This window comes from Pan troglodytes, chromosome 9, assembly GCF_028858775.2.
Source record: "Pan troglodytes isolate AG18354 chromosome 9, NHGRI_mPanTro3-v2.0_pri, whole genome shotgun sequence".
Lineage (NCBI taxonomy): Eukaryota > Metazoa > Chordata > Mammalia > Primates > Hominidae > Pan > Pan troglodytes.
Window position 1 is genome coordinate 96,258,587 of NC_072407.2, and position 26,238 is coordinate 96,284,824.

At 42.1% G+C, this 26,238-nt stretch overlaps 1 protein-coding gene across 1 annotated transcript in view; it reads left to right on the top strand.

Moving 5' to 3' along the window:
* PANX1 (pannexin 1) overlaps positions 1 to 26,238 on the top strand; it is a 57,541-nt gene that overhangs the window by 24,504 nt on the left and 6,799 nt on the right. The window contains exon 2 of the mRNA XM_522150.8: positions 2,100 to 2,239. Coding sequence (XP_522150.2) covers positions 2,100 to 2,239 — 140 coding nt within the window. The remainder of the gene's footprint in view (positions 1 to 2,099; positions 2,240 to 26,238) is intronic.

A 26,238-nucleotide genomic window follows, 5' to 3' on the forward strand; every position in this document is an offset into this window, starting at 1 on the left:
AAATGTTGGATACTTGCACAATGAGGACTTTGCCTAAGGAACATTCTGGGCCAGGCAGGCTTTCATGAAATCATAACAGCATTATTCATTTTCATGAGTGAGTACTTGGACAGATATTCCCAAGCAAGCAGCTTATCAACATCCTTGCCAGAAACCATCTGATTGTAACCTGAGGACTATCTGTCTCCTCGGCTATTTACTGTTGCCCTCATAAGCCTTGGTATGTGGTTGGCTTAGGAAGCATTTCACACTGATGCGGGAACCGTGTGAGCTTAGTGCCAAGTCCTGTGCTGTCCCGACTACTCATCTTTTTATAAAATCTAAGAACTTAAGTTTAATGGGATAAGACAGTCAGAAGGGACCTTGAAATATCTTACCTGTCCCCCACTCATATTTAAGCCATTCTTGAATGGCAAGAACTACCCCATTATAGAACACTTGCTGATGTTTGTGACTTTTCATGATGATTTCCTGTAAAGCCTCTTGCTGAGAAGTCCTTTCTTGATGGCTGTGGGTGCACAGGCCCCTGATGGGGAAGAAGTGCTCAGGGCTTTGCCGCATACCACTCCTACCACAAGAATATACTCTCCTGAAAACATCTCCATCACTTCTCTCTTGTACCATAAGCATAAAGGCCACCCCCTCCCCAGGCAAAGATGAGTGTCGAGGCCTTTTATGTGCCAGGGATTAGGGAAATCCAGCTCGGTAACTTCCCACTGTCCCTATCACTGCTCCATAGGGTGGGAAGGGAGAATGGTAGGCACATCCCAGTCTTTAAGGCAATATGAGAATCTGCTTGTTGCTTCATCTAGAAAAACGTAACACTAATTCAGCAACTTCTGGGAACCAGGCACCCTAGCAAGTGCTGCAGCAAGTTTTGTTTTTTGTTTTTTGTGGTTTTTTAAAATTTTTGTATTCACCACAACAAATCTGTAATGTGGATACAGTATTAATGTCATTCCTATTTTAGAGATCCCAGGCTTTGGGAAGTTAATGACTTACCAGCTGTGACTCACCCTGCTGAGAGTGGCAGAGTCAAATTTAAATATGACTCATGTCAGAGCCCAGTCACTGAGCACACTCCCAGGCTGTGTTGGATGTGGAAGAGAGTGTGCCTGTCATGGAGCCTTAGCTCTGACCCCTATGCCTGTGACACACACACCTTTGAATGTGCCAGGTGGGGACAGGGGATCAGGGCTGGGCCAGGCAAGGCCTAGCGCCAGCCCCTGTGCTACTGGTGGGAAGGGGAGGACACAGCCCTGCCTGAGCCTTACGATCCTATTGGTCAGTTTCCCTCCATGGCCTGTGTGTGTCAGGAGCACAAAGAGTCTTCCAGATGGTAGGTTTTACAGATGTGACGGTAGCATCTGCAGAGAGATGTAATTTTCAGTTTGCAGAGGAGAAAACCGAGTCCCTTCCCAGAAGAGCGAGTGAACGGCAGAGCCCCACCAGGATCCAGGTCTTCCCATTCCCCATCTAGCGCCCATCTGCTGTTGGGAGGTTTGCGGTCATGAGCATTTCCCTTCCAAATGTAAACCAGTTGGGCTGCAGTTTGGGCCTGTTTCTTCTTTAGTGTTACAGGAGGTAGAAAACCACTGATTTCCCATCCAGTGTTCTATTACCAATGTTCCCTTCAGCTTTCTCTTCCTCAGGCTAATAGTTCTTTGCTTCTTTGTTCTATAAGAACTTGTTTTTTTAGTCCAATTTTCCGCATTCAGGTGCCTCACTGACCCTCCCACATAACCTTTCCTTTTTCTCAATCCTTACTCCAAACTAAACCAGCTCTCTCCATGCTTGCCTCATGAATTTTGGGTTCTGGTTCTTTTCCTGCTTCCTTTTTCTTTGTATGGTAGTTCTACTTCTTTTAAGAATTTTTCCCCAACTGAGGCCAAGCTGCTATCATGACCAGTGTTGGCCAAAACCACTCTGTGATCTTTTGTTTTAATATGAACTTGGGTGTTTGTTTTTAGTTCTGTCCTAATGTCTCCACCTCCTGTCCTGGTGCTCCCTAACTTAGACAAAACTAAAAACATGTGAGATGGGGACAAGGGTCCAGGTAAGCTGTGTTTTCATTGGAAACTATCTGTTTTGCTTCTTAGGTACACAGATAAGCTGTTTCTCTCCAAGTTCTTTCTCCTGGCGTCAGGCCGCCTTTGTGGATTCATATTGCTGGGCGGCTGTTCAGCAGAAGAACTCACTGCAGAGCGAGTCTGGAAACCTCCCACTGTGGCTGCATAAGGTAAAGGGAGACATTTCCAAATAGAACCTGTTTGCTTTATAGATAAGGAAACTAAAGCCCAGGGAGGCTATGCCAAAGACCACACAGATATTGTAGCCAACCAGTGCTGTATCTCAGATTGTAAAACTGTAGCACCTTATAGTCAAAAAGAACCTCAGAGATGACTTGGTGTAGGCACCATCATTTAGCACAATGGGGCAATGGAAGTGTTCTTTGAGTTTTAGCTCTATAACAGCAGGCACCTTTTGTGTCTTGACACCTTTATATCATAATGCCCAGCAGGATGTCTGGCCCGTAGTAGGTTCTTAGTACATTTTGAGTGTCTGAATGAGCATAGCTAGACAATGGCAGAGCTAGGATTCATGCATAGCTTCTCAGCTAGCACCTTTTCTACCACACACAGGGTCTCTTGCAGAAAGTAAGGACTGACCTAGAGTTCAGTTGCTTCTAGCTGATACGTTACTGGAACATCAAAAAGCCTAGTGATGAGGCCCTCTGGGGGTGTTGGCTGTAGCACTGCTTTTGGAATGGATCCCTTTGCTTGTTGATAGATCCAGATACTGCAGGGAAGGGGAGATACTACACAAGAGACACCAATGTCTGGGTTCCACTCCACTTCCCATAGAGAAGAGGTACATTCTGTAGTCAGGGAAGTGGTGGTTTGTGCATGCAGGTGGCAGGGGATGCAGTGAGGAACTTAGGCAGCAGTTGATAAGTTTGTGCAGAAGAATGTTCTCTGAGTTATGAAGTGACTGCATTAGGTCTTCTCTGTGCTTCTGAAAGTAGGACTTTGTTTCAGCCTGTCATTAATTTCAACCACTGTTTCTTTTGTCCATTGTGAAAACAATTAGAATGTGTATCTTCTGGTATTCTTTTCTGCTGAAGAAAATATAGAATTTTAGCTTTCGAAAACCCAAAAGCCAAAGTTTGACTCTCTTCTGCTTTGACCTTCTTCCAGACACACCATCAGCATCCTTCTTCGTAAAAGGAATGATTTAAGGGAGCTATGACTCAGGCATGTTTGTTTATAGTTGACCGTTGAACAATGTGGGGGTCGGGGCACTGGTCCCTTGCACAGTCAAAAATTTGTGTGTAACATTTGACTTCCCCAAAACTTAACTACTGATAGCCTACTGTTGACTGGAAGCCTTACCAATAACATAAACAGTCAATTAACACATATTTTATATGCTATATGTATTATATACTGTATTCTTACAATAAGCTAGAGAACAGAAAATGTTATTAAGAATATTATAAGGAAAAGAAAATATATTTACTATTCAGTTTGTGCAAACGTAATTGTGTGTTTTGCCATTAAAAGTAATTGCAAGGTGGGTGAGGTGGGCGGATCACCTGAAGTCAGGAGTTTGAGACCAGCCTGGCCAACATGGTAAAACCCCGTCTCTACTAAAAATACAAAAATTAACCAGGTGTGGCTGGGTGCGGTGGCTCATGCCTGTAATCCCAGCACTTTGGGAGGCCGAGGCAAACGGATCACTTGAGGTCAGGAGTTCAAGACCAGCCTGGCCAACGTGGTGAAACCCCATCTCCACTAAAAATACAAAAATTAGCTGGGCGTGGTACAGGTGCCTGTAATCCCAGCTACTCGGGAGGCTAAGGCAGGAGAATCGCTTGAGCCCAGGAGGTGGAAGTTGCAGTGAGCTGACATCGTGCCATTGCACTCCAGCCTGGGGAACAAGAGTGGAACTCCATCTCAAAAAAAAAAAAAAAAAAAAAAAAAGCCAGGCATGCTGGTGCATGCCTGTAGTCTCAGTTACTGGGGAGGCTGAGGCAGGACAATCACTTGAATGCGGGAGGTAGAGGTTGAAGAGAGCAGAGATCACACCACTGCACTCCAGCATGGGCAACATGCTGGAGACTCCAAAAAATAATAATAATAAAATAAATATATAAAAGTAATGGCAAAACGCGCAATTACTTTTGCTCCAACCTAATATTTATTAAGTGGAAGTAGAACATCATAAAGGTCTTCATCCTCGTTGTCTTTATGTTGAGTAGCTCAGGAGGAGAAGGAAGAGGAGAGGTTGTTCATGCTGTATCAGGAGCGGTAGAGGCAGAAGAAAAGCCCCATAAAAGTGGGCCCATGTAGTTCAAATTCATGTTGTTCAAGCGTCAGCTGTACTGCTTGCCATTTTGCATAGTGGTGCCCTATAGTGACTCTTTTCTCCATTTAGGTTGGGCTTTTCTCTTTATTTTCAGCCATAGGTGGGTTCTCGTCAGCTTTGCATGGTTTAGTAGCCAAGGCAACAAATAATAGGACTTGCAGTGTGAATGACCACAGTTCTAAAGTTTAACAGCTTGCTTTGTAAATCCAAATTTTTACTGTTGTAGTTTAAGTTCGTTTGTTATAGTGTTCTCATGAAAATAGAGAGTTTTAATGAGTCACTGGGCTGCCTTTGATGGATCTGCAGGAGAATTGTCTAATGTAAGAGTTGGCAGGGGTGTTAGTAATTATTTTAGAGCAAGAATAAACTAAAAGATTTTTTATCCAGATGTATTTTACATTTAAGGGTAAGGGAACTTTGAGGGATCTAGCCTAAAGGTTATAGGACCAGTTACTGACGAACACATCAGAGCTCAGATCTTCAGACTTCTAGCCCATTGCTCTTCTAGTCAAGGAAGGGGAAATCTGGAAACAGTATAGGTAGCCAAACCTTAAGTTACCTGGTATTAATGAGAGATTAAGAAACCCTCTTTCTGGCAGTGGAAGACTGCTTGTTTGAATGGAGGTTTATCTAAGTTTCTCAGCAGAGCTCTTGCCAAATTCACAAGGCTGGGGACAGAAATTGAAGTCAGGACCTGCCACGTTGGAAGGACCCTTATTAACACTCCTTGGCATTTGGTTGGGATTCTGAAAGGCTGTTCCTTGAGAATAAGGGGCGATCCAGAATTAATCTAGCTCCCATAGGGACAAGAGTCCTGATTTAAATCATTGCAATAGCAGTTGAATGACAGAGATCGGGGATTACCAGTGTCTGGTCTACTTGCCTGCCAGAAGTAAAAATAAATCCTTTCTGGAGGATTTTCTGGGTGTGATTATCATTCATCTTTTTTTAAAAAAAATTATTTTTCTCTTGTTTTTTTTTTTCCTTTTTTTAAATTATACTTTAAGTTTTAGGGTACATGTGCACAACATGCAGGTTTGTTACATATGTATACTTGTGCCATGTTGGTGTGCTGCACCCATTAACTCGTCATTTAACATTAGGTATACCTCCTAATGCTATCCCTCCCTACTCCCCCCACCCAAAAACAAGCCCCAGTGTGTGATGTTCCCCTTCCTGTGTCCATGTGTTCTCGTTGTTCAATTCCCAACTATGAGCAAGAACATGCGGTGTTTGGTTTTTTTATCCTTGCGATACTTTGCTGAGAATGATGGTTTCCAGCTTCATCCATGTCCCTACAAAGGACATGAACTCATCCTTTTTTATGGCTGCATAGTATTCCATGGTGTATATGTGCCACATTTTCTTAATCCAGTCTATCATTGTTGGACATTTGGGTTGGTTCCAAGTCTTTGCTATTGTGAATAGTGCCACAATAAACATACGTGTGCATGTGTCTTTATAGCAGCATGATTTATAATCCTTTGGGTATATACCTAGTAATGGGATGGCTGGGATGGCTGGGTCAAATGGTATTTCTAGATCCCTGAGGAATCGCCACACTGACTTCCACAATGGTTGAACTAGTTTACAGTCCCACCAACAGTGTAAAAGTGTTCCTATTCCTCCACCTCCTCTCCCGCACCTGTTGTTTCCTGACTTTTTAATGATCGCCATTCTAACTGGTGTGAGATGGAATCTCATTGTGGTTTTGATTTGCATTTCTCTGATGGCCATTGATGATGAGCATTTTTTCATGTGTCTGTTGGCTGCATAAATGTCTTCTTTTGAGAAGTGTCTGTTCATATCCTTTGCCCACTTTTTGATGGGGTTGTTTGTTTTTTTCTTGTAAATTTGTTTGAGTTCATTTTAGATTCTGGGTATTAGCCCTTTGTCAGAGGAGTAGGTTGTGAAAATTTTCTCCCATTCTGTAGGTTGCCTGTTCACTCTGATGGTAGTTTCTTTTGCTGTGCAGAAAGAAGCTCTTTAGTTTCATTAGATCCCATTTGTCAATTTTGGCTTTTGTTGCCATTGCTTTTGGTGTTTTAGGCATGAAGTCCTTGCCCATGCCTATGTCCTGAATGGTATTGCCTAGGTTTTCTTCTAGGGTTTTTATGGTTTTAGGTCTAACATTTAAGTCTTTAATCCATCTTGAATTAATTTTTGTATAAGGTGTAAGGAAGGGGGATCCAGCTTCAGCTTTCTACGTATGGCTAGCCAGTTTTCCCAGTACCATTTATTAAATAGGGAATCCTTTCCCCATTTCTTGTTTTTGTCAGGTTTGTCAAATATCAGATGGTTGTAGATATGTGGCATTATTTCTGAGGGCTCTGTTCTGTTCCATTGATCTATATCTCTGTTTTGGTAGCAGTACCATGCTGTTTTGGTTACTGTCGCCTTGTAGTATAGTTTGAAGTCAGGTAGCATGATGCCTCCAGCTTAGTTCTTTTGGCTTAGGATTGACTTGGCGATGCGGGCTCTTTTTTGGTTCCATATGAACTTTAAAGTAGTTTTTTCCAATTCTGTGAAGAAAGTCATTGGTAGCTTGATGGGGATGGCATTGAATCTATAAATTACCTTGGGCAGTATGGCCATTTTCATGATATTGATTCTTCTTATCCAGGAGCATGGAACGTTCTTCCATTTGTTTGTGTCCTCTTTAATTTCATTGAGCAGTGGTTTGTAGTTCTCCTTGAAGAGGTCCTTCACATCCCTTGTAAGTTGGATTCCTAGGTATTTTATTGTCTTTGAAGCAATTGTGAATGGGAGTTCACTCATGATTTGGCTCTCTGTTTGTCTGTTATTGGTGTATAAGAATGCTTGTAATTTTTGCACATTGATTTTGTATCCTGAGACTTTGCTGAAGTTGCTTATCAGCTTAAGGAGATTTTGGGCTGAGACAATGGGGTTTTCTAAATATACAATCATGTCATCTGCAAACAGGGACAGTTTGACTTCCTCTTTTCCTGATTGAATGCCCTTTATTTCCCTCTCCTGCCTGATTGCCCTGGCCAGAACTTCCAACACTATGTTGAATAGGAGTGGTGAGAGAGGGCATCCCTGTCTTGTGCCAGTTTTCAAAGGGAATGCTTCCGGTTTTTGCCCATTCAATATGATATCAGCTGTGGGTTTGTCATAGATAGCTCTTATTATTTTGAGATACGTGCCATCAATACCTAATTTATTGAGAGTTTTTAGCATGAAGGGTTGTTGAATTTTGTCAAAGGCCTTTTCTGCATCTGTTGAGATAATCATACGGTTTTTGTTGTTGGTTCTGTTTATATGCTGGATTACATTTATTGATTTGCGTATGTTGAACCAGCCTTGCATCCCAGGGATGAAGCTCACTTGATCATGGTGGATAAGCTTTTTGATGTGCTGCTGGATTCAGTTTGCCATTATTTTATTGAGGATTTTTGCATCGATGTTCATCAGGGATATTGGTCTAAAGTTCTTTTTTTGTTGTTGTTGTGTCTCTGCCAGGCTTTGATATCAGGATGATGCTGGCCTCATAAAATGAGTTAGGGAGGATTCCCTCTTTTTCTATTGATTGGAATAGTTTCAGAAGGAATGGTAACAGCTCCTCCTTGTACCTCTGGTAGAATTCGGCTGTGAATCTATCTGGTCCTGGACTTTTTTTGGTTGGTAAGCTATTAATTTTTGCCTCAATTTCAGAGCCTGTTATTGGTCTATTCAGAGATTCAACTTCTTCCTGGTTTAGTCTTGGGAGGGTGTATGTGTCGAGGAATTTATCCACTTCTTCGAGGTGTTTATAGTATTCTCAGATGGTAGTTTGTATTTCTGTGGGATCAGTGGTGATATCCCCTTTATCATTTTTTATTGCGTCTATTTGATTCTTCTCTCTTTTCTTTATTAGTCTTGCTAGCGGTCTATCAATTTTGTTGATCCTTTCAAAAAACCAGCTCCTGGATTTATTGATTGTTTGAAGGGTTTTTTGTGTCTCTATTTCCTTCAGTTCTGCTCTGATGTTAGTTATTTCTTGCCTTCTGCTAGCTTTTGAATGTGTTTGCTCTTGCTTCTCTAGTTCTTTTAATTGTGATGTTAGCGTGTCAATTTTAGATCTTTCCTGCTTTCTCTTGTGGGCATTTAGTGCTCTAAATTTCCCTCTACACACTGCTTTGAATGTGTCCCAGAGATTCTGGTATGTTGTGTCTTTGTTCTCGTTGGTTTCAAAGAACATCTTTATTTCTGTCTTCATTTCGTTATGTACCCAGTAGTCATTCAGGAGCAGGTTGTTCAGTTTCCATGTAGTTGAGCAGTTTTGAGTGAGTTTCTTAATCCTGAATTCTAGTTTGATTGCAGTGTGGTCTGAGAGACAGTTTGTTATAATTTCTGTTCTTCTATATTTGCCAAGGAGTGCTTTACTTCCAACTATGTGGTCAATTTTGGAATAAGTGCAGTGTGGTGCTGAGAAGAATGTATATTCTGTTGATTTGGGGTGGACAGTTCTGTAGATGTCTATTAAGTGTGCTTGATGCAGAGCTGAGTTCAATTCCTGGATATCCTTGTTAACTTTCTGTCTCGTTGCTCTGTCTAATGTTGACAGTGAGGTGTTAAAGTCTCCCATTATTATTGTGGGAGTCTAAGTCTCTTTGTAGGTCTCTAAGGACTGGCTTTATGAATCTGGGGGCTCCTGTATTGGGTGCATATATATTTAGGATAGTTAGCTCTTCTTGTTGAATTGATCCCTTTAACATTATGTAATGGCCTTCTTTGTCTCTTTTGATCTTTGTTGGTTTAAAGTCTCTTTTATCAGAGACTAGGATTGCAACCCCTGCCTTTTTTTGTTTTCCATTTGCTTGCTAGATCTTCCTCCACCCCTTTATTTTGAGCCTATGTTTGTCTCTGCATGTGAGATGGTTTTCCTGAATACAGCACACTGATGGGTCTTGACTCTTTATCCAGTGTGCCAGTCTGTGTCTTTTAATTGGAGCATTTAGCTCATTTACATTTAAAATTAATATTGTTATGTGTGAATGTGATCCTGTCATTATGATGTTAGCTGGTTATTTTGCCGTTAGTTGATGCAGTTTCTTCCTAGCCTTGATGGTCTTTAGAATTTGGCATTTTTTTGCATTGGCTGGTACCGTTTGTTCCTTTCCATGTTTAGTGCTTCCTTCAGGAGCTCTTTTAGGGCAGGCCTGGTGGTGACAAAATCTCTCAGCATTTGCTTTGCTGTAAAGGATTTTATTTCTCCTTCGCTTATGAAGCTTAGTTTGGCTGGATATGAAATTCTGGGTTGAAAATTCTTTTCTTTAAGAATGTTGAATATTGGCCCCCACTCTCTTCTGGCTTGTAGAGTTTCTGCCGAGAAATCAGCTGTTAGTCTGATGGGCTTCCCTTTGTGGGTAACCCCACCTTTCTCTCTGGCTGCCCTTAACATTTTTTCCTTCATTTCAACTTTGGTGAATCTGACAATTATGTGTCTTGGAGTTGCTCTTCTCGAGGAGTATCTTTGTGGCGTTCTGTGTATTTCCTGAATCTGAATGTTGGCCTGCCTTGCTAGATTGGGGAAGTTCTCCTGGATAATATCCTGCAGAGTGTTTTCCTACTTGGTTCCATTCTCCCTGTCACTTTCAGGTACACCAATCAGACGCAGATTTGGTCTTTTCACATAGTCCCATATTTCTTGGAGGCTTTGTTTCTTTTTACTCTTTTTTCTCTAAACTTCTCTTCTCACTTCATTTCATTCATTTGATCTTCCATCACTGATACCCTTTCTTCCAGTTGATCAAATCGGCTACTGAGGCTTGTGCATTTGTCAGGTAGTTCTTGTGTCGTGGTTTTCAGCTCCATCAGGTCCTTTAAGGACTTCTCTGCATTGGTTATTCTAGTTAGCCATTCGTCTAATTTTTTTCCAAGGTTTTTAACTTCTTTGCCATTGGTTTGAACTTCCTCCTTTAGCTCGGAGTAGTTTGATCGTCTGATGCCTTCTTCTATCAACTCGTCAAAGTCATTCTCCGTCCAGCTTTCTTCTGTTGCTGGTGAGGAGCTGCATTCCTTTGGAGGAGGAGAGGTGCTCTGATTTTTAGTTTCCAGTTTTTCTGCTCTGTTTTTTCCCCATCTTTGTGGTTTTATCTACCTTTGGTCTTTGATGATTGTGATGTACAGATGGAATTTTGGTGTGGATGTCCTTTCTCTTTGTTAGTTTTCCTTCTAACAGTCAGCACCCTCAGCTGCAGGTCTGTTGGAGTTTGCCAGAGGTCCACTCCAGATCCTGTTTGCCTGGGTATCAGCATCGGAGGCTGCAGAACAGGGGATACTGGTGAGCAGCAAATGTTGCTGCCTGATCCTTCCTCTGGAAGTTTTGTCTCAGAGGAGTACCTGGCCGTGTGAGGTGTCAGTCTGCCCCTACTGGGGGGTGCCTCCCAGTTAGGCTGCTCGGGGGTCAGGGACCCACTTGAGGAGGCAGTCTGTCCATTCTCACATCTCCAGCTGCATACTGGGAGAACCACTACTCTCTTCAAAGCTGTCAGACAGGGACATTTAAGTCTGCAGAGGATTCTGCTGCCTTTTGTTTTGCTATTCCCTGTCCCCAGAGGTGGAGTCTACAGAGGCAGGCAGGCCTCCTTGAGCTGTGGTGGGCTCCACCCATTTCGAGTTTCCTGGCCACTTTGTTTACCTACTCAAGCCTCAGCAATGGTGGACGCCCCTCCCCCAGCCTCGCTGCCACCTTGCAGTTTGATCTCGACTGCTGTGCTAGCAATGAGCGAGGCTCCGTGGGCGTAGGACCCTCCGAGCCAGACGCTGGATATAATCTCCTGGTGTGCCATTTGCTAATACCGTTGGATAAGCGCAGTATTAGGGTGGGAGTGACCTGATTTTCCAGGTGCCATCTGTCACCCCTTTCTTTGACTAGGAAAGGGAATTCCCTGACCCCTTGCGCTTCCCGGGTGAGGTGATGCCTCGCCCTGCTTCGGCTCATGCTGGGTGCACGGCACCCACTGTCCTGCCCCCACTTTCTGACACTCCCCAGTGAGATGAATCCGGTTCCTCAGTTGGAAATGCAGAAATTACCTGTCTTCTGCGTCGCTCACACTGGGAGCTCTAGACTGGAGCTGTTCCTATTCGGCCATCTTGGCTCCACCAACCTCTCTCTTTTTTTTTTTTTTTTTTTTTTTTGAGACAGGGTCTCACTTTGTCACCCAGGCCTGAGTGTAGTGGCACAGACATGGCTCACTGCAGCCTCAATCTCCTGGGTGTAAGGCAGTCCTCCTGCCACAGCCCCCCAAGTAGCTGGGACTACAGGCATGCACCACTGCATGTGGCTAATTTTTGTTATTTTTTGTAGAAATGGTCTCAAACTCCCAGGTTCAAGAGATCCACTTATCTTGGCCTTCCAGAGTGTTGGGATTACAGGCGTGAGCCACCCCACCTGGCTTATTTTTCTTACTTTTAATTTTAATTTTTAAGTTTTATGGTTACATAATATTTGTACATATTTGTGGACTACATGTGATATTTTGATATAAGCATAGAATGTATAATGAGCAAATCAGGGAATGAAAGTGTTAGAAGTGGGCATCCTTGTTCCATATCTTAGAGGAAAGGCTTTCAGTTTTTCCCCATTCTTTGTGACACTAGCTGTGGGTTTGTTGTAAGTCTTCTTTATTATATTGAGGTATGTTCCTTCTGTACTCAGTTTGTTCAGGGTTTTTATCATGAAGGGATGTTGACTGTTACTGAATGCTTTTTTGGCATCTGTGGAAATGATCATATGCTTTTTGTCCTTCATTCTGTTGATGTGATGTATCAAATTTATTGATTTGCATATGTTGAACTATCCTTGCATCCCTAAGATAAATCCCACTTGGTTGTGATGAATGATCTTTTTAATGTGTTATTGAATCAGTTTGCTAGGATTTTATTGAGGATTTTTATATCTATGTTCATCGGAGGTATTGGCTTATAATTTTACTTGTCTTTGTCTGATTTTGGTGTCATGGTAAGACTGGCTTTATAAAATTATTCCCTCCTCTAAGGATGGTTTGGAATTATTCCCTCCTCAGTTTTTTTGAATACTTTAAGTAGGGTTGGTATTAGTTCTTTTTTAAAAGTTTGGTAGAATTTAGCAGTGAAGCCATCAGATCCTGGGCTTTTCTTTGATGGGAGACTTATTATTACTGCCTCTCCCTTGTTACTTGCTATTGGTCTATTCAGGTTTTGTATTTCTTCATGGTCCAATCTTGGTAGGTTGTATGTGTCTAGAAATTTATCAATTTTTTTTTAGGTTTTGCAATTTATTGGCATATCGTTGCTCATAATAGTCTTTAGTGATCCTTTGAATTTCTGTGGTATGAATGATAATGTCTCCTTTTTTGTCTCTAATTTTATTTATTTGGTCTTTCTTTTTTTTTTTTAGTCTGGCTAAAGGTTTGTTGATTTTGTCTTTTCAAAAAACCAACTTTTAAATTTTATTGATGTTTTGTATTTTTTGGGGTTCAATTTTATTTCTGCTCTTTAATAGTCTACTGAATTTGTGTTTGGTTTGCTCTTGCTTTTCTAGTTCTTTAAGATCTATCATTAAGCTGTTTATTTGAAGTCTTTCTACTTTTTTGATATAGGTATTTATTGCTTTAAACATCCCTGTTAGTACTGCTTTTGCTATATCCAGTAGGTTTTGGTATGTTGTGTTCTCATTTTCATTTGTTTCAAGAAATTTTTAAACTTTATTCTTAATCTCTTCATTGACCCAGTGGTCATTCAGGAGCATATTAATTTCCATGTGTTTGTTTAGTTTCCAAAATTTCTCTTGTCATTGATTTCTGACCTTGTGGTCAGAAAAGATACTTTTATGATTTCAATTATTTTGAATTTTTCGAGACTTGTTTTGTGGCCTAACATGTGGTCTATCTGTGAGAATGTTCCATTTGCTAAAGAGCAGAATGTTCTGCAGCTATTGCATGAAATGTTCTGTAAATGTCTGTTAGGTCTATTTGGCCTACAGTGTAGCTTGAGCCTGATATTTCTTTATTTTTTGTCTAGATGATCTGCTCAATACTGAAAGTCGGGTGTGAAGTTCCTGACTATTATTATATTGGGCTTTATCCCTCTTTAGCTCTAATAATATTTTCTTTATATATCTGAGTGCTCCAGCATTGGGTGCTTATATATTTACAATTGTTACACCCTCTTAGTGAATTGATCCCGTTATCATTATATAATGACTTACTTTTTATCTTTTTACAGTTTCTGTATTGAGATTTATTTTATCTGATACATGTATAGCTATTCCCGCTCTTTTTTGGTTTCTGTTTGCATGGAATATATTTTTCAGCCCTTCATTTTCAGCCTATATGTGTCTTATAGGTGAAGTGAGTTTCTGGTCAGCAGCCTTTGGTTGGGTCTTGGTTTTTTATCCAGTGAGCCATTCTTTCTCTTGATTGAAGAATTTAGTTCATTTACATTCAATGTGATTATTGATAGGTAAGGACTTACTACTGCAATTTTGTTATTTGTTTTCTGGTTGTTTTGTTAGTTTCTCTTTTTTTCCTTTTTCTCTGTCTTCCTTTGTGTATAAATGATTTTTTTGGTAGTATGTTTTAATTTCTTGCTTTTTATTTTTATTTATTTTTTTAATTTTTTAATTTTATTATTATTATACTTTAAGTTTTAGGGTACATGTGCACAACGTGCACGTTTGTTACTAATGAGCAAAATAACCAGCTAACATCATAATGACAGGATCAAATTCACACATAACAATATTAACTTTAAATGTAAATGGACTAAATGCTCCAATTAAAAATTCTCAGCTTTTTATTTTTTGTGTATCTATTATAGGCTTTTACTTTGTTTGCCATGAGGCTGCACATGAGGCTGTGATTGGAATTAAGTTATCTTCAGTTTAAAATAATTGGTTATGTGGCCGGGCACAGTGGCTCACGCCTGTAATCCCAGCATTTTGGGAGGCCGAGGCAGGCAGATCACATGAGGTCAGGAATTCAAGACCAGCCTGCCCAACATGGAGAAACCCTGTCCCTACTACAAATACAAAATTAGCCAGGCGTGGTGGTGCATGCCTGTAATCCCAGCTACTCGGGAGGCTGAGGCAGAAGAATCACTTGAACTTACCAAGAGGCAGAGGTTGCAGTGAGCTGAGATCGCACCATTGCACTCCAGCCTGGGCAACAAGAGTGAAACTCTGTTTCAAATAATATAATAGTAATAACTATTATTATTATTATTGGTTATGTTATTAACCAATTATTTTAAACTGAAGATAACTTAATTCCAATTACAATGAAAGTAAAAAAACAAGCAAAAAGAAAACTAAAAAGTTCTGGACTTTAACTTCATCCCCCCCTCGCTTTCGACTTCTTGTCACTTTATATCTTTTTATATTGTGTATCTCCTAACAACTTGTTGTAATTATGATTATTTTTGATACGTTTACCTTAGGGTCTTCATTTTAAGGTATGAGTGGTTTACATACCACAATTACAGTGTTAGAGTATTCTGTATTTGTCTGTGTACTTACTTTTACCAGTGAGTCTGTATTTTTAGATGATTTCTTGTTGCTCCTTACCATCCTTTTCTTTCAGACTGAAGAACTCCTTTTACCATGTCTCATAAGACAGTTCTAGTGTTGATGAAATACCTCAGCTTTTGTTTGTCTGGGAAAGTCTTTATTTCACCTTTATGTTTGAAGGATAACTTTGCTGGTGATGATATTCTAGGTTGGAAGCTTTTTTCCTTTAGTGCTTTGAATATGTCATCCCACTCCCTCCTGGTCTGTAAGGTTTCCACTGAAAAGTCTGCTGCCAGATATCTTGGAACTCTTTTATATGTAATTTGCATCTTTTCACCTGGTGTTTTTGGGATCCTTTCTTTGTCCTTCACCTTTGAAAGTTGGATTATTGTATTCCTTGAGGTAGTCTTGCTTGGGTTGAGTCTTCTTTGTGTCCTTTAACCTTCTCGTACCTGCATATTATATCAGGCATCTATCTGGTGCTTTATTTTATTGTGACTGAGCGTGATATCTAAGTTGCAAGACAGTATCCTCTGTACTCTTTCCTCTCCTTTGCCCAAGTTGAAAGATCTCTCCCCAAGCTGCACTGCTTGGAGTTGGGAGAGAGGTGATGCAGGTGTTCCCATGGCTGGTACAGTTAATGTCGTACTGGGTCACATCCCAAGCCCACTGCTTCTAAGACCAGTGCAGCACCAGGGCTTGTCCAAGGCCTACAGTTACTATGTCCTGATTGGCACTCAGATTTATTTGGGGCCCTAAGTCACTTTAGTCAGTTGGTGGTGAAGCCAGCAGGAGTCACTTTTCTCCCACTGGGGCAGAAGATTCCCCTCTGGCCCAGGGCTGGTCTAAATGCTTCTTTTGTGGGACCTGGCAGAAGTCTGCCTGGTGGTGTGTGAGGCTTTGACAAGGCAGCACTGAGTTCCAGTGCAAAGTCGCATACTCATTTTGCTCTCCCTCCTTCAAGCACATGGATTCTTTCTCCAGACTGCACTGCCTGGGTTTAGGGGAGGGGTGGTGTAAGCAGTGCAAGACCATACTTCCTACTCTCTTCAATGCCACTTTCATTGTTATGTTAAAACCAGGTACAGTGATTGCTCCTCTGATTTTTTAGTTCTTAGGAGGGTGCTTTCTTGCATGGATACTTTATATCTTTTTATATTGTCTATCTCCTAACGGGGGTCAATCATTGGAGGGTTCAATTCAGCCATTTTGCTCTGCCTCCTCTTACGTGCTGTCAAATTCTTGCTCAGGTTTTTCACATATGATATTCAGCACTCACTAGGAAATAACTAGATGTACAAGAAAACCAAGAAAAAAATCAGAAATAGAAACAAACCTGTTGGAGATCCAGATAGTGGATTGATCAACCATGCATTTTAACTAATCATTAATCATATATTCAAAGAATTATGATTATATGGAGATTTTTACGGAGAACTGACTGAAAACTGCACCAAAATAATCAAATAGAAATTCTTGAGCTGAAAACATTTAGTCACAGTTGATTTCAGGTGACGTTGATTGAGGGCCTACCATACGCTGGAATGTATGGGCAGTGGCAGAAAGCCACAGATGACATGGTCCCTTCATCAAGGAGCTTGTTGTTTAGTGGAAAAAATAAACATGGAAGAAGGCAGTGACAGGGAATAATCAGCTAAATGGTAAAAGGAGAGTGTTTCAGACAGCAGTGAACTCTGTTAAATGCTGCTGCAGAGAAGCCAATGCAGTCTGGGAGAAATACAACTTACTGGATTTAATGAAAATATTGGGGATCCAGCAGGAATGATTTTAGTGGAGAAGTGGGAAGCAGATGGCTGTGGTGAAGAGTGAATGGGAGGTAAGGAAATGAAGATGATTAGACAATTTCTTCACAATTTTTTTTTCCCTTTTCATAAACTCTCTCTTCCTGATAACCAGAAGAGAGAGGAACAAGCTGGGTGACAACTGGAAGGAAAATACAGGCCCAAAAGCACAAAAAAAGCACTGTCTGGAAGGGTGGGAAGCACTTTCTGGGGGAGGCGTGGCCTGTTGGGGGCATTGGGGCCTTGAGTAACTATGACGCAGGGTAGGCTAGGTTACAGGGGACTTTGAAAACTAACCAGATGTATGGGCTAAATGCTGGGGACAGCGGGAGACATTGCAGGTACCTGAGCAGGGTGAACTTGGCGGTTCCAAGAGTTAAGCCTCAGTAACAGTGTACAGGAGGGAATAGAGGCAGGGAGAGCCACTTCGTAAGCACAGAGTGAGGGTTCTAATTAGGGAACAGAAAGGAAAAGAAGCAGTTTTGTCCAAGAAGGCAAAGAGCAAACAAAAAGCAATACTCTTATGTCTTATTGCTGATTAGAAGATCACGCAAAAGGATAGTCGAAAGTGACATCAAGGGCCTAGACCAGGGTCAGCAAACTTCTGCAGAGGGCCAGATCATAAAGTTTTTTGTCATTGCAGATCACATGGTCACTGTCGCAGCTACTTAATTCTGCAGAGTAGACATGATTGCTTATGGCCAGATTTGGCTCAGAGGCAGCAGTTTGCTGATCCTTGGTCTAGAGTGACAGCAGTTGAGATCTAGGGTGACAGCAGCGGAGGTGGGAAGTGCATCTTTTCTAAGACTCAGGGCATCTTTTCTAAGATACGGAAGTAACAAGATGTGCTGATTGGACATGGGAAGATGAGAGAAAGATCAGGATTAAGGACATGACCAAGGTTTCAGGCACCGGATGGAATTATACCTTCATGACACTTGAAGAAGCCTGGTGAAGAAGCAGATTTTGGAGGAAAATCAAAGAGTTCTGCTTGAACATGTTGAATCAGGTGCTGTGGTCCAGAGGATGTGTCAGGTGGGCAGTGAGATATGGTATCTGGAGATTGCAGGCTAGAGTAGAGCTATAGATATGGCAGATTGTCAGAAAATAGTGTTTAAAGCTATAGGAGTGGATGGGGTTTCTTAGGGGGTGATTATATGTAGACAGGGGCAAGGTCTGAGGGCTGCTCCAACATGGAGAGAGGGTGGGGTAGGACCAGTCAACAGAGGAGACACAGAGAGGTGGGGTGATGAGGAAAGTTAAACAGTGTGCTGTATGCTTGAAAGGCAGGGTATCTTGTAAAGAAAGATGGTGTCACTGTGATAACCTGTGTCAGATGCTGCCAAGAGTGCGAGTAAGGTGAGGACTGAGACTTAGGCTAACTCTACATTTGGGTGGTATCATGGGGTGAATTGTGTCACCCAAAAGATATGTCGAAGTTTTAACCCAGTGTGCCCTAAACTGTGACACCTTATTTGGAAATATAATTATTGCAGATGTAATTAGTTAAGATGGGGTCTTACTGCAGTAGGGTGGGCCTTTAACTCAGTATGACTGCTATCCTCATAAGAAGAGGGGAATTTGGACACAGACATGCTCAGAGGGAAGACAACATGAAGACACTGAGGGAGAAAACAGCCGCATGCCCACAGGGGGCTGGATTGGAGTTATGCTGCCAAGCCAAGGAATGCTGGGGCGACTGGAAGCTGGAAGATGCTGGGAGGATCCTGCCATGGAGACTCGGGAGGGAGCATGGCCCTGCTAGCACCTTGATTTTGAACTCCTCACCTCTAAAACCATGAAAGAAAAAATTTCTGTGGTTTTAAGCCATCAAATTTGTGGGATTTGGTTGGTAATGCCAGGAGTTAGAGAGAAATGAAGATTCAGCCTAATTGGAGAAATAAAACCTATACCAGATAGGAATATTAGTGCATGGCTTTCTTAGGCCAGATTCAGTAATCGCAGCTGCTTTATTTCTACGTTGATCTCTTTTTCAAGTTTTTCTTTTTCTTTTTTGATAAAATATACCTAACATAAAATTTACCTTTCTCTTTGTAGGTATATAGCCCAGTGGCATTAAGTACATTTACATTGTTGCGAAACTATCGCCATTATCCATCTCCTGAATTTTTCATCTTCCCAAACTGAGACCTGCATCCATTAAGCAGTAATTTTCCATTTCCCCATCCCCCCAGCCCCTGGCAACCTCCATTCTGTTTTCTGTCTCTGCATTTGCCTATTCTAGATACCTCATATAAGTGAAACCATACAGTATTTGTCCTTTTGTGTCTGGCTTATCTCACTTAAGAAAATGTTTTCACAGTTCATTAATGTGGTAACATACATCAAAATCTCCTTCCTTTTTAAGACTGAATAACATCCCATTGTAAATTTGTACGAGATTTTGTTTATCCATTCGTCAGCGCATACTTGGGTTGCTTGCACTTACTGGCTATTGTGAATATTGCTGCTGTGAACATCTGTTCGAGTCCTCACTTTGTTTCTTTTGGATACATACCCCAAAGTGGAATTGCTGGATTCTCTTTCAAAGATAAAAAGGTTTTCTTGTGGCTTCTCCACACTGAGCAGACTCGGGACTGTTAAGCTGTTAGGGTCCTCTCATTCAGGCTCCGAGGGCCAGAGTGATCAGTGCCTTTTCTGAGGTTGCACAGCCAGATGGCAGGTGAGCCCACAGCCTCCTTCAGATTTCAGACATGTTTCCCATGTGAGAAGGTCCAGTTCTAACTTCTGTGGCTTGAGAATTCTGGACTGTAGCCTGTAGGTGATGGTCACCTGCTGATGAGCTGCAGTTCAACACAAGGAGAGTCTTTCTGGCAGAAGAGCTGTCCAGCAGGGGAGCCCACTGTTGACCCAGGAGGTCCTCAGTTCAGTGTGCTCATGGACTTGTGTAATTTCTTCCCATGCCTGTATTTCTTACCTTGCTATGTTTCTTCATAGAAAACTCAGTTCCTTAGCTGTTCTGGATACTGGCTATGCCTTCCCCATGCCCTCCTCATTGCTGTCATTCTCCCAGTCACCCCTCATTCATTCAGGACTCAGTCATGCTCATCCTCCTTCATCACCCCAAGGTGACTTCTGTGTCCTCCTGGATGGCACATCTAGCCTCAGTCTCTGTCTCATCTGCAAGAACTTTTACCTCCTTTCCATTTCCATCTCCATCATGAGTTCCTGTGGCCACCTCATTCTGAACTTGCTGTCACTTGAAACTAACTTCAGGCATCCCACTCCCTATCTCTGCCTCCTGCCCTCCAAGGCCTTCCCCAAGCACTTTCAAATAAAATGGAAGCTTGACATGAAAATATCTTGCCATAATTCTGCTTTATTAATTCTTTATCTCTTAAGACTGTAAGCTTTATGCAGGCAGAGACCATGACCATGTCTTGTTTATCCATGTACCCCTGAGACAATGCGTAGTCCATAGTGGGTGCTTGAAGACTATATGCGGAAGGGAAGAGGGCAGTGAGGTCGCTGTGTGTCCTGTTCAGAACCAGACTTGGTTCTCCAGGAGCATCCTGACAAAGGATGGGGGATTAGAGGCACAGGGTTTATTCAGCACTTCTCAATTTAATTCTGATGCTGAAGTTAGGAGAGCTCAGTTACCCCAAAGAAGTTATTCAGTGTAATATTTAAGTCAGCACTGGTATGACACTGGTATGATCAATGGTGTCATTTCTCCCCAACCGCCTTTGATTTCTCCCTGTCTTCCTCCTCCCTTTCTCTCCCACTCCATGCACTACTGATGACCTCTAAGGACAGACTGTGAGGCCTTTGCTGGAGATGTGGGTACAGTCAGGGGGGCCACCCAGTAGGTGGCGCTCTAACACTGCTTGAGAACTGGCTTTTTTTTCCTTTGAGTGTTCTCTTCCCTTTGTTCAAGTTTAGAATGCAGGAGGCAACTATTAGTAAGATTTCTCTCTGAAACAGGAAAGTCCGTTTTTGACTGAAAAAAACAATAAGAAAAACAAGAACAAAATTAAGAGAGTGGGCAAATCTTTATTTCTCTTAAGTAGACTCATAGAAACTTGGCTGGAGGAATCCTCTGAGGCTTTCAGACCAGAGGCTTCCAAACCTTAGCATTGCCAGAGTGGCCTTGTGAAAATTCAGGCTCCCGAGGCCATCCAGGCCATTAGGTTGGAGCTTCTGTGGTTAAGGTCAGGAATGTGGTTTTTATCGGCTTCCCAGGAGATTCTAATGTGAGCCCATCTTGCCGTACAATGTGGGAACCACCCATCTACACCATTTCTCAAATTCTCTGTGCATGCAGATCACCTGGGGATTTTGTTGAACTTTAGGCTCTGATTCAGCAGGTCTGATACGGACCTGCAATTCTGCATTTATAACAGACTGCCAGGTGATAACTGAGGTTTGTGGTCTATGGACCACACCACTCTTTGAGAAGCAAGAATCCAGAGCCAGGGTTGGCAGACTAGGACACACATGCTTGAGCCAAATCAGTCCATACCTGTTTTTGTAAATAAAATTTTATTGGAACACAACTGTGCCCCATTTGTTCACACATTATCTGTGGCTGCTTTTGCACTATAATGGCAGAGTTGAGCAGCTGCAACAGAGACCATGTAGCTCTCAAACCTGTAATATTTACTCTCTGGCCCTTTACAAGAAAACCCTATGGACCCTTAATCTGGAATACTCAAGCTCTCCCAGATGATCACAAACTGTATTGAAAGGGAGCTCCTTGCCTCATAGGACAATTCATTGCATTTCATAGATCCGTGGGAAGGCTGCTCCTTGTCACTTGGTTCTACTTATCTTGGTAGGCATCTTTTCCTCCTTCTGTGAACAGATACTTTGCTCGCTGTCTTCTCCAGGGCTCTCCCCATGATGGGTTCCCTCCAGCTGCACTCCAGAATGTCACCCAATGCAAACCACAGCACCTTTGGTGCTGTATAGAAGCCATGCCATCTGTATTTTCTGCCTTCTGTAAGCTTCTCAGGGAGTGCACATTAGCTTTCTGGGGTAGCTGTTCACTCTTGACTCCCGCTGTCTAGGATTGTCTGTAAGTGCGGTATTACCTGAACAGCATATAGCCAGAACAGACATCCTTCATGCATCTTTTTACTCCACTTCCCCAGTGCAGGATGTTCTTGGTTTACCTACTTCCTACTTTCTGACTGCTTTTCTCCATTTCTTCCAAGATTCGCTTTTTGCCTGACCCTTAAATGTTATAGGGTCTCAGGCCTGTTCGTGGTCTTCTGGTCTTCTCCTTCTGCCCATTCTCCTAGGATGATCTTAACCATACAGTTGGCTTTGACCACATATGTGCTGCCAAATCCTGAATTGTACAGCTAGATTCTTTTCCTTTATTTTCAGTTATCTACTACAAACCAGGGCGTTTTGACTGCAGGTATCTCATATTCAAAATTTCTCATCTTCTCAGGTCTGCCTCCCACCTCACTCCCGTCTGCTCTGAATCTGGGACTCTTCATTTATTTCACCTGAAGGTTCCACCCCGTCATGCCCTTGCATGAGCTACACACCCGGCGTGATCCTCAGTTCTTCTCCTTTTCCGTCCCCCTCTTCTGTGTGGACACTGAAGTGTATGTCTCCCCCATCTGTTGCTCTCAGATCTGTCTTCTCTTCCTGCCTCTCTGCCACAGTGACCTCCTGCCTGGTCTCTCTCCTTCCCATGTGTTTCTTCTTTGCCTCTGTAGTGGTTTTCTGGAATATATTTGATTTTGCCCTCTACCAGTGGTACCCCATTGTGTATGGTGTGGGAATTTGTGGCCCTCTTAATTCAGTCTCTGCTTACACTTCTTGTGAGTTTCCTAGATCTGCTATAACAAATTACAACAGAAATGTATTTCCTCCTAGTTTTGGAGGCCAGAAGTCCACAATCAAGGTGTTGCCAGAATTGGCTCCTTTTGGTGCTTTCAGGGAGAGTCTGTGATGTGCTTTCTTCTAGTTCCTGGTGGCTGCTGGCAGTCCTCTGTGTTCCTAGGGTGGTAGATGCATCACTCCAGTCTCTACCTCTGTCATCACAGGCTTCTTCCTGTTTGTCTCTGTGTCTTCATTTGGCCTTCTGATAAGGACACAAGTCATTGGATTAGGACCCACCCTAATTTATCATGACCTTATCTTAATTTAACTAATTATATTTGCAAAGACCTATTTCCAAACAGTACCACACTCTGAGGTTCCAGGTGGTCATCAGTTAGGGTTGGGGGGCAGTATTCAACCCAGCACACCCTTCCAGCCTCTGCTCTGTCTACTTCCTCACTCACAGGCTTGTTCATTTACCTTGGTGCTCTGGATGAGTGAGAATTCAACAGACAAACAAGGAGGAAAGGATTCCAAGCAGAGGAAAGAGGATTCCAAAGGGCCACAGAGGTGACATTTGTGCTGAGTCTTAACATAAGGCTTTATTTTATTGCCGCACTGTACTTTAAGACATAGTTCAGGTGTTACCTCTTTTATGAAGCGTCCCTGACCACCTCCCCAGGGACTTTTCTGTTCCCTCAGTGCTTAGTACCTACATGTTTTGATGATTTAATTATCAGCTTGTGTTCCCACCTGTCCTGTGTAATCTTGGGGCAGACTCTGTGCCTAGTCTGTGGGGGCCATGCATCCAGCCCACTGCCTAGCACATAGCAGGTCCCCAGGAGATGTTTTTGAGTGAATTTACCCATCTGCACTTAATCCCCTAAGATGAGGTGGTCACATGCATTTTAGGGGAGGAGTTGTTCAGTCCGAATTGGATGGTTCTTTGCCTTCAATGAGGTAGAGAGGATTTGAATATGGAGGGAAGTTGTACTGCTCACCCTCTAGGTTCCTTCCATCTGGAGGTTTCTGTTGTTTTAACTATAACCCATTCCAGAAACAGCACACATTTTTAAGGCAGATAAACTGAAAATTGTAGTTGGACAGCTGCTTGGTCCCACAATGATTTGAGAAGTTTCCCTATTCTTGGAAGAGCTCAATACTCACTCGAACATCATGCAGAATAGTGCCATCATGGTTTCAAGAGATGCTGAGCATCCCAGGCCTAATGTGGAGTTGACGCAGCTTATGAACAAAGCTGTTTCCATCTGCAGATGCACCCTCAAAGCCCTGCAGCTTTTCCATATTTCTTATTTGAAATTAAAGACTGTAATTTTGTGTTTTTTTGGATTCTTATTTCTTGTTTTACTGCATTTTTATAGACTCACTGAAAGTTGCCTTTTTATTTTGGTGGGAAAAAAAATAAAAAGAGGTTTTAGTGTGGAGAAAACCAAGAGATGGGGCATTAAATGATGTTATTATAGTGGTGATCAAGGTACAAGGCTATTTTAGGGAAATTTACACCCAATATGTAATTTGTTTTTCTAATTACAATGAGCTATGCTGAGCTATTCATTGTACCACTTATTGTACCAAATTATTGTACCACTTGGGCATGTTTAAAAATACCACAGACTGTAAATAGTCACTTTTTAATTCAAGGGAACAGTTCGAAGTGAAATGCCATTATTCAAATAGCTTTGAAACAAAAGTGACTTATACAGATGTTAGAAAAAGTTTTCTCCCTGTGGTTCCCAGATAGAATGCCTGGCTTTCGTGGTTATGGAAGCAGCAGAAACTCTGTGTCATGCAGTTATGTTTTTAAACTAATGGGCACCCTTCCGATTGGGCAAGAATTAAATGAACATTCCTTCTCCCCACAGCCAGCTATGAATTATGCAGCCAAAATTCAGCTAATCACAGCCTGCTTTGTGTGTCATTGTGTAGCAGCCCTTTGCAAATTGGGTTAATACTTTTGAAACACCTCATCCCGTGCCAGAATGCCAAAGTAAAGCAGCTGTCTTGGTAAGAGGGCTTTGCAAAGTTTTGGGGTCATTTGTGCTTATTTCTGTCTTGCGTCTAGGGCAGAGATTCCTTACGTGGGTCTGTGATAGTGACAGGAGGCCTGCAAACTAGGATAGGAAAATATATGACAGCTTTGTTTTTTATTCACTTCCTACTAAAATTTAGCATTAAGAAAGTTTTTATGTAGGCAACAATCCATAGTGATATTAGCAGTACCTGTGAGTTTGTCACCCACAGAAAATCACAGATATCCTGGAATATCGTTTACTCTTCACTACTTCAAAGTTTCAATAGCTGTTAGATCATCTGCTAGATCCTAATTTAAGTATGAATAAAGAAGTGGATGCAAAATATTAATATTTTGGTAACTGTATACCAGTGCTCTATTTCCTTTGTGAACCTATATATATATTATTTTATGCATTTAAAAACAAGGAAAGATTGAAGAACTGTCACAAAACCAAGGAGTCTAGGGAGACATGGCAACTAAATGCAGTGAGTACCCTGGATTGGATCTTGGAACAGGAAGAGGACAGTAGGGGAAAAACTACTACTGTACTTGACAAATAAAAGTCTGAAGTTTAGTTTCTGATAATGTGCCGATGTTGGCTTCTTAGTCTTAACAAATATATCACAGAAATATGAGTCATTAGCAATGGGGGAAACTGAGTGAGGGCCTTATGGGAATGCTGTGTACATCTGAAATTACAGTGAGGGCCATGTTGTGGGGGCTGCCGTCCACTCCCAGAAATGTTTTGGGGGGAGGGTTTCATGTCAACTTACGGCCATCATGGCCTCGTCCATTACAACTCTGAGAAATGGTGGAGATAGACCCATCCAAAAGTAAGGAGAAGTTTTCCAGAGGAGTAAAGTAATTGAGAGTGTGTTAGATTGGAAAAAGATGTCTCTGGGGTCAGAGAGGTTGGCAACATAGTCTGACTCTCACTTACCAGCTTTGTGATCTGGGCCCAGAAACTGCTCCCGGCTTTCTCTTCCCATTTGCAGAATGGAGCCATCTATAGAGTCCCTGGCAGGGTTGCTGTGAGGACTGAACATAACGTGTCCACCTAGCTAACCTTTTTGTGGTTACCTGGAGTGTTTGAGTGCCTGTTCTATGCCAGGCCCTTTGCTAAGCATTTTCCATCAATTATCTCCTTTAATCTTCATGACACCTCTATTCCATGACCATTTCATACATAAGGAAACTGAGGGTCAGAGACTCGGTGACCTCACTGCCCAAGGCCACAATGCTGAGCTTCAATTCAGATCTGCACTGACTGCAATTTACAGTCTTCCTAAGTCTTCTGCTGAGGCTAAGCCACCTCTGACCAACTGGTGGTCCTGGTTACTGGGGTGCTCCTCACCCTCTCTGACGTGTGAATCCCCTCTTGTTTGGTGTGTGTCTGCACCCTGATGTGGATGCTCTCCTCTTGATTCCCTTGCCCGTTGTGGATGGCCTCTCTGAGCCCAAGTTTATCCAACTATACAATGAGGGTGTTGGACTGCCTTCAAAGTCTGTTCCACATTCATTCCGCATTCTGTGAATTCAACTGCTTATTTCAGCTGTCTTATTGGGATGATTACTGAATCACTGAAGTCGAAGCTTTTCTAATTTGTTTTGGGGGAAGTTACATGTTTCTTTGGCATTTTCCCAGATTCCAGAGGAGGGCAAAAATGGAGCCGTATGCCTTAGTTGCTTCTTAAAACCATAAAAATTAACAAAAACCCAGCAGAAGCCTTCGTGATAGCTGC